The 8,525-nt window shown below is 51.1% G+C and overlaps 1 protein-coding gene across 1 annotated transcript; it reads right to left on the bottom strand.

Moving 5' to 3' along the window:
- Positions 1 to 3,145: 3,145 nt before the first annotated feature.
- On the bottom strand, positions 3,146 to 5,411 carry LOC142470880 (vitelline membrane outer layer protein 1-like). Its single transcript, XM_075577681.1, has 3 exons — positions 5,204 to 5,411; positions 4,406 to 4,515; positions 3,146 to 3,681 (listed from the first exon to the last, which is right to left on the bottom strand). Exons 1-3 carry the CDS (start codon positions 5,366 to 5,368, stop codon positions 3,387 to 3,389), a joined length of 570 nt encoding a protein of 189 aa, XP_075433796.1. The 5' UTR covers positions 5,369 to 5,411; the 3' UTR covers positions 3,146 to 3,386.
- Positions 5,412 to 8,525: the final 3,114 nt, after the last annotated feature.

Here is an 8,525-nt window from a genome sequence, read left to right as displayed (position 1 = left end):
TGGCCTTGTGTCTTCGCTTGGCCTTGTGTCTTCGCTTGGCCTTGTGTCTTCGCTTGGCCTTGTGTCTTCGCTTGGCTTTGTGTTTTCGCTTGGCCTTGTGTCTTCGCTTGACCTTTTGTCTCACTTGACCTTTTGTCTCACTTGACCTTGTGTCTTCACTTGAATATTTGTCTTCACTTGATCTTGTGCCTTCACTTGACCTTGTGCCTTCACTTGACCTTGTGCCTTCACTTGACCTTGTGCCTTCACTTGACCTTGCGCCTTCACTTGACCTTGTGCCTGCACTTGACCTTGTGCCTTCACTTGACCTTGTTCCTTACGTGACCTTGTGTCTTACGTGCCATTGAGGCTTCGCGTGACATTGAGGCTTCACTTGACCTTGCGGCTTCACTTGACCTTGCGGCTTCACTTGACCTTGCGGCTTCACTTGACCTTGCGGCTTCACTTGACCTTGATGCTGCACTTGACTTTGAGGCTTCACTTGACCCCGAGGCTTCACTTGACCTTGAGGCTTCACGAGACCTTGAGGCTTCACGTGACCTTGAGGCTTCACTTGACCTTGAGGCTTCACTTGACCTTGAGGCTTCACTTGACCTTGTGGCTTCACTTGACCTTGAGGCTTCACGAGACCTTGAGGCTTCACTTGACATTGAGGCTTCGCGTGACATTGAGGCTTCACTTGACCTTGAGGCTTCACTTGACCTTGCGGCTTCACTTGACTTGCGGCTTCACTTGATCTTGATGCTGCACTTGACGTTGAGGCTTCACGTGACCTCGAGGCTTCAGGTGACCTTGAGGCTTCACTTGACCTTGAGGCTTCACTTGACCTTGGGGCTTCACTTGACCTTGGTGCGTCACTTGACCTTGTGGCTTCACTTGACCTCAGGGCTTCACTTGATCTTGAGGCTTCACTTGACCTCGAGGCTTCACTTGACCTCGAGGCTTCACTTGACCTTGTGTCTTCTCTTGACCTTGTGTCTTCTCTTGACCTTGTGTCTTCACTTGACCATGAGGCTTCATTTGACCTTGTGTCTTCACTTGACCTTGTGTCTTCTCATCTCTGCTCCCTCTCTAATTTCTCTTTACTCGCTGACATCTCCTCTCCTTCTCCCTCACTCTACTTTCTGCCTAAACCCCCCTCCTCAAACCTCTTCCCATAGCTCCCGGGACTCACAGAACAAAGATGTCTCTCTGCTTTCTACCTCTCAGCAAACCTTCCTCTCTCCACCAACCATCCCCTTCTGCCGTGACGAGCTCCTCCCTGTACAATAGTTCTCTCTCAGCTCTATCCTTGACCAAATAGCAAATACCAAATAACAGATCATGTTATTTACCCCGCTGCGATATTGATAAAATACGTCCCATCCTCATGGGACAATCCATCAAAATTCTTACTCACGCGCTCATTATATGCCGAATACTGCAACATGCTGCTGGCTGGTCAGCGAGGTAACTGATAAGTGGAGATGACTTTCTTTCATATGTGGTTATATAGAGTAATAGGAGGACTTACAGGGAGCCGTTATATGGGGTAATAGGAGGAGTTATAGGGAGGGTTTATATGGGGAAATAGGAGGAGTTATATGGAGCGGTTATTATAAGGAGCAATAGAAGTTATAGGGAGGGGTTATATGGGGCAATAGGAGGAGTTATAGGGAGCGGTTATATGGAGCAATAGGAGGAGTTATAGGCAGTGGTTATATGAAGTAATAGGAGGAGTTAAAGGGAGCAGTTATATAGAGTAATAGGAGGAGTTATAGGGAGTGGTAATATGGGGTGTGACAAACTCCCCTCTTTTGTAGCTCTGACGTCTGTCTGGGTTCTTCCTGACACAGTCTTCTAGGGTTAATTATACAACAAACAGGATTATGCAAAGTATTACATTGCTTAACTCAGGCTCCTGCCTGCTTTATTTTCATCCAAATAAGGGGACTGCAGCTTTAACATGTGTAGGTTAGAGGCACTCAGACATTTAACCTTCAGCAGTTTACTCATATCAGTGTTACAGCATCTCACCAATATATGGTCACTTTTCAGAACCAAACCAAATCAAATAAACAAAATCAGCCTCTAACTGCTGCTGGGCCAACTAACCTGGTTCCCCAGTTTATAACAATGCCCTCTCATTTAGGGTCACTAGATAAAGCATACTGTCTTTTAATACGGCAATAAACATGTGTTTGTCTTATCTGTTCGTGGTGGGAACTCGGTCCCAAGTGTCCAGGCAAATCCTCTGGTACTGTGATACTTGAAGGGGCCGTCCACCCCGAACTGGATGCAGGGGAGCTGCGACACCCCCAGCCCCTAAGGAGAGAGACTGAAATGCAAACCTCTCTCCTCTAAATACCTGTACATGTGATTAGAAGAGCAGGTGAGGGAGAACTAGAGCCATTGTAATCTGTGGTCTGGATTTTCCATCCAGCTGCCTGAGTTAATGGGAAGCTGTGGAACGGATCATTTTTAACTATTCCTGCACTTTCTGACCTAAAACGGGGCAGAAAGCTGCCTAACATCTTTGGTCTATGTCACAGGGGTAATAAGAGGAGTTATAGGGAGCGGGTATATGGGGTAATAGGAGGAGTTATAGGGAGGGGATATATGGGGTAATAGGAGGAGTTATAGGGAGCGGGTATATGGGGTAATAGGAGGAGTTATAGGGAGCGGGTAAATGCGGTAATAGGAGGAGTTATAGGGAGCGGGTATATGGGGTAATAGGAGGAGTTATAGGGACCGGTTATATGCGGTAATAGGAGGAGTTATTGGAAGCGGGTATATGGGGTAATAGGAGGAGTTATAGAAGCAGTAATATGGAACATAAGGATTAGTTATAGGGAGCGGTTATATGGAGCAAATATGGGTTAAATCAGGGGGGCGCAATCTTTTCCCCCTGCGCCCCCCTGCTGGCTTTCCCCTTCTCCTCGCGCCCCCCCTTACCTTGATTCAGACGTCCTGGCGCCATGGCATGTCATTTGATGCCGCGCTGCCATGGTGTCTGAATCAAGGTAAGTAAGGTTTACAGAGGCCCCGCAGCTACCCTGACATTCATTTAAATGTATTCGGGAAGCGCGCAGAGCCTCTGTAAACCCCGCGCCCCCGCAGCGAATCTCGCGTCCCCCCCCCACTTTGCGCACATGGATACAAATAGTCACAATGAATACTTCCATTTTATTTTGCATTAAAATTCAATTTTATTTCACAATTTCAAATTGAACAGTACGAACGTCCCACTAATTTGGGCCCTAAAAGATCTGCATCTCCAACCAACTCCACCAGATATATTTAGGGACGTCGCTGGCTTAAACCCCCAACTCTCCCTCCCAAGACCTTCCCACTTCAATGTAGACCAACTGGAGACCCTTCATGGGGAAGCTGAGAAGAGAGAAGACTCAGTTGCTACAGCAGGTGAACTGGACGTCATTGAGGGCCGTGTCATCTCCATCTCCTTGGGGTCCCTCCACCTTGGTGCGGATGCCACAGATCCCTATTTCGCAGAATGGGCTCCAGGGTCCGTATGTCCCCCACGAGAGTCCAGATCCCTCTAGTATCGATTCGTCTGAGCACTTAAACATGATGTTGTTGGCGGCGGTGTCGTCACCGTCCCCCTGAGGTGTCTCTACTCTCAAGGAGAATGCGATGAGGTTGCCGTTGGGACACCGCACAGGGGAGGTCCATGAGCCCCACCTGAGAGAGAAGAAGGAGGATGTGGTTAGTGGTGAAGAGGAAACTTCCTAGGTGCTTTTGCAGAGGTGACCTGACCTGTAGGACGGGCACAGGACTTTACGTGAGGTCAGACTATTATCTATATAGTGGCATTTCTCCTGTCCTACGTCCTTCTGGGGAGTAAAGGGGATCTCTAATAGGGCGAGAATAAAGGGGATCTCTAACAGGTTGAGAGGAAAGGGGATTTCTAATAGGATGAGAGTAAAGGGGATCTCTAATAGAGTGAGAGAGTAAAGGGGATTTCTAATAGGGTGAGAGTAAAGGGATTTTTATCTGTAAATTGTATCCCCCCCTCCCTTAATCTCCTAGTGATACCCCTCTCTATATACCTGGACACCCCGCTATCCCCGCAGCTGCTTAATGTCCCTCCCTATACACCCCAACATTTTGCTGCCCTTCTCGCTGCCTTGTATACTGCTCCCTATACACCCCAACATCCTGTCATCCTAATATATGTTTGGAAAGCTCTGTACATGTGAAGAAGAGACCTGTGAGGGTTGGGAAAGCTCTGTACATGTGAAGAAGAGACCTGTGAGGTTAGGAATGCTCTGTACATGTGAAGAAGAGACCTGTGAGGTTTGGGAAAGCTCTGTACATGTGAAGAAGAGACCTGTGAGGTTTGGGAAAGCTCTGTACATGTGAAGAAGAGACCTGTGTGGCTGTGCATGTTCTGTGAATGACTCACGGTCCTTCAGTCGACTGGATTGAATTTTCATCGATATTGTTCCTGCTAACACAGTGCAGCCGGATCCCGTTCAGAGCCGTATCATCACCATCCCCCTGACCCCCTTCCACCTGTATCAGGAAGATCAGTTACAATGTATCCATCTCATACGGTATATTACTACTCATAACCCCTCAACCCATTAAACCCCCTACTCTCTTGGGCCCCCCCTATGCTCTCTTCCCTCCTGCTCTCTCAGGGACCCCCTACACTCTGCCCCCTTGGTCTCTCGTGCCCCCCACATAGCGGGGTTTAGTGACACTGTAGTTACAGCACTGATAAGGGCAGAGTAAGGGGGGGCGGTGGTTCTAATAAGTGGAGAATAACGGGGATTTAAAATAGGGGGCGTAAAGGATACTTCTCATACATAAATGTAAAGGGGATTTCTAAAAAGGGAACATTTTCTAAATAAAAGGTTTCTGATCGGGAGAATAAAAAGAGATTTCTAAGAGGGGAAAAAAAGGGGGTTTTCTATTATGGGAAAGTAAAGGGGACGGGTAATAGGAAGACTGTAGAGTGTTATTAATACGGGGAAACCCTACAAAGAGTAAAACATATTCAACACAGTTAAAAAAAAAGGAGATTTTTGCATTAAAAAGCTGGCCTCTGAAGTAGTCTTTGAGTACACCAAATATATTAATAGCGAAAATTAGATTGTAAGTTCTGCGGGGCAGGTAATTATTTTGCCAGCAAAATCCTATATACAGCACAATATACATTGCCATGCAAGAAATAATTATATATATATAAATATCTCACCTTGAGAGAGAATGCTTTGGCATGGGAACCATCTGGACAAGTTTGAAGTGGCCCCCAGTCTCCCCATTGACCGCCGTTGCTGACATAGAGGACAGCGGGAGTCTGCCCGTATCCTACTGAGAAAAGAGAGAGGAGGAGGAGGGATGAGACCGTCTGGAACATCATGGTGGGTTCTTGAGGAACTCAACTGGAGATGTCAAGAGATGTCAACAGCGTTGACTATTTATAGACCAACCCATCCCAGAATGAGCCAACCCAATGCCGGATCTTCTTGAGTTTACCCCTCCCACCCAACCCCCTTTCTGGATTTAGCAAGAGCTCGTCTAACCGGGTGGAACTGGAGTATCTTTCCATCCCTCCCCTCGGGTTATTGCAACATCTGGGGACTGATTAGGGGTAAGATTTTAGGATTAATTAATGGAGCATCTAGAAGACAATGATCAACAGGATCTTCAAAGAGAGATTTCCAAATAAGGGTTATCAATTAAAATAACGTAATAAAATAATAGTCCCAGCTAGAGATGGACGGACTGGTCTGCATCCGTCTGTGGATTGGGTACCACCTGCATGCTGGGAGAGGGGGATGTGAGAGAGAAAGGAGGGAGAGGGGTGTGCGAGAGAGAAAGGAGGGAGAGGGGGATGTGAGAGAGAAAGGAGGGAGAGAGGGGGTGTGAGAGAGAAAGGAGGGAGAGAGGGGGTGTGAGAGCGAAAGGAGGGAGAGAGGGATGTGAGAGAGAAAGGAGGGAGAGAGGGGGTGTGAGAGAGAAAGGAGGGAGAGAGGGATGTGAGAGAGAAAGGAAGGAGAGGGGAGTGTGAGAGAGAAAGGAGGGAGAGGGGGATGTGAGAGAAAGGAGGGAGAGGGGGATGTGAGAGAGAAAGGAAGGAGAGAGGGGGTGTGAGAGAGAAAGGAGGGAGAGGGGAGTGTGAGAGAGAAAGGAGGGAGAGGGGGGTGTGAGAGAAAGGAGGGAGAGGGGGATGTGAGAGAGAAAGGAGGGGTAGGGGGATGTGAGAAAGGAAGGAGAGGGGGATGTGAGAGAGAAAGGAAGGAGAGAGGGTGTGAGAGAGAAAGGAGGGAGAGGGGGTGTGAGAGAGAAAGGAGGGAGAGGGGTGTGTGAGAGAGAAAGGAGGGATAGGGTTGTGTGAGAGAAAGGAGGGAGAGGGGTGTGTGAGAGAGAAAGGAGGAGAGAGGGGTGTGAGAGAGAAAGGAGGGAGAGGGGGGTGTGAGAGAAAGGAGGGAGAGGGGGATGTGAGAGAGAAAGGAGGGCGAGGGGGTGTGAGAGAGAAAGGAGGGGTAGGGTGATGTGAGAGAAAGGAGGGAAAGAGGATGTGAGAGAGAAAGGAGGGAGAGAGGTTGTGTGAGAGAGAAAGGAGGGAGAGGGATGTGAGAGAGAAAGGAGGGAGAGGGGGTGTGAGAGAGAAAGGCGGGAGAGGGGGGTGTGAGAGAGAAAGGAAGGAGAGAGGGGATGTGAGAGAGAAAGGAGGGAGAGAGGGGGATGTGAGAGAGAAAGTAGGGAGAGAGGGTGTGTGAGAGACAAAGGAGGGAGAGAGGGGTGTGAGAGAAATGGAGGGAGAGGGGGATGTGAGAGAGAAAGGAGGGAGGGGGTGAGAGAGATAGAAGGGAGAGGGGGGTGTGAGAGAGAAAGGAGGGAGAGAGGGGGTGTGAGAGAGGAGGGAGAGCGGGATGTGAGAGAGAAAGGAAGGAGAGGGGGTGTGAGAGAGAGAGGGAGAGGGGGATGTGAGAGAGAAAGGAAGGAGAGAGGGGGTGTGAGAGAGAAAGGAGGGAGAGGGGGATGTGAGAAAGGAGGGAGAGGGGGTGTGAGAGAGAAAGGAGGGAGCGGGGGTGTGAGAGAGAAAGGAAGGAGAGAGGGGGTGTGAGAGAGAAAGGAGGGAGAGAGGGGGTGTGAGAGAGAAAGGAGGGAGAGAGGGGGTGTGAGAGAGAAAGGAGTGAGAGGGGGATGTGAGAGAGAACGGAGGGAGAGGGGGTGTGAGAGAAAGGAGGGAGAGAGGGATGTGAGAGAGGGGGTGTGAGAGAGAAAGGAGGTAGAGAGGGGGGTGTGAGAGAGAAAGGAAGGAGAGAGGGGGATGTGAAAGACAAAGGAGGGAGAGAGGGGTGTGAGAGAGAAAGGAGGGAGAGGGGGATGTGAGAGAGAAAGGAGGGAGAGGGGGTGAGAGAGATAGAAGGGAGGGGGGGTGTGAGAGAAGGTGGGAGTGGGGATGTGAGTGAAGGAGGAGGTGGGGTGTGTGTGATGGTGGGAGGGTGTGAGAGGAGGGTGAGGGGGTGGTGTGAGAAGGAGGAGTGAGGGGGTGTGAGAGTGGTTTGGAGGGAGTGGGGGTGTGGAGAAGAGGGAGAGGGGGTGGGTGTGAGTAGGAGGTGAGAGAGGGGGGTGAGAGTGAATGGTGGGTGTGAGGGGGTGGGAGTGAGAAAGGTGGGAGAGGGGATGTGAGGGTGAGAGGTGGGTGAGGGGGTGGGTGTGAGAGGTGTGAGAGTGGGAGTGAGGAGAGGGGTGTGAGATGGAGTAGGTGAGGGGTGGGAGTGTGATAGGAGGGAGTGGGGGTGTGAGAGAGGGAGGGGTGGGGGGGTGAGTGTAGGTGGGAGTGGGGGTGTGAGAGATAGGAAGGTGAGTGGGGGGTGTGAGTGGAGTGGTAGGTGAGGGGGGGTGGAGTGTTTAGGAGGGTGTGGGGGGGGTGTGATTGAGAGGTGGAGTGGGGGAGGGGAGTGTGTTGGGTGAGGGGTGGGAGTGTGTTTGGTGGGTGTGGGGGGGAGGGTGTGAGTTTGGTGGGTGTGGGGAGGGGGTGTGAGATAGTTGGAGTGTGGGGTGGGTGTGTGATAGGTGGGTGTGAGGGGGGGGTGTGTGATATGGTGGGAGTGGGGGTGGGTGTGAGTAAGGTGGGTGAGGGGGGGGTGTGTGATTGGAGGGTAGGGGGGGGGTGTGTGTTTGGTGGGTGGTGGGGAGGGGAGTGTGATAGGTAGGTGTGGGGGTGGGTGTGATTGGAGGGTGTGGGAGGGTGTGTGTTTGGTGGGTGGTGGGGTGGGGTGTGTGTATGGTGGTGATGGGGGGGGTGTGAGTTTGGTGGGTGTGGGGGTTGGTGAGTGTTTGTGGGTGTGGGGGGGGTGTGTGTTAGGTGGGTGTGGGGTGGGTTTGGTTTGGTTGGTGTGGGGGTGGGGTGTGTGTTTGGTGGGGTGGGGTGGGGTGTGTTAGGTGGGTGTGGGGGTGGGGTGTGGGTTGGTTGGTGTGGGGGGGGGTGTGGGTGTGGGTGTGGGGTGGGGTGTGTGTTTGGTTGGTGTGGGGGGGGGTGTGAGGGGTTTGGTGGGTGTGGGGGT

This window comes from Ascaphus truei, chromosome 20 (assembly GCF_040206685.1).
Source record: "Ascaphus truei isolate aAscTru1 chromosome 20, aAscTru1.hap1, whole genome shotgun sequence".
In the NCBI taxonomy this organism is placed as follows: domain Eukaryota; kingdom Metazoa; phylum Chordata; class Amphibia; order Anura; family Ascaphidae; genus Ascaphus; species Ascaphus truei.
The sequence above is the reverse complement of the archived record's forward strand: the minus strand, read 5'-3'. Positions and strand labels throughout refer to the sequence as shown.

Bases quoted from the DNA above. Each gene is read 5' to 3' on its own strand.
- LOC142470880 (XM_075577681.1), bottom strand. From the start codon at position 5,368: ATGATGTTCCAGACGGTCTCATCCCTCCTCCTCCTCTCTCTTTTCTCA. The intron at 4,516-5,203 runs GTGAGATATTTA...TTCCTGATACAG, and splicing joins CCAAAGCATTCTCTCTCAAG to GTGGAAGGGGGTCAGGGGGA. The intron at 3,682-4,405 runs GTGAGTCATTCA...CTTCTCTCTCAG, and splicing joins ATCCAGTCGACTGAAGGACC to GTGGGGCTCATGGACCTCCC.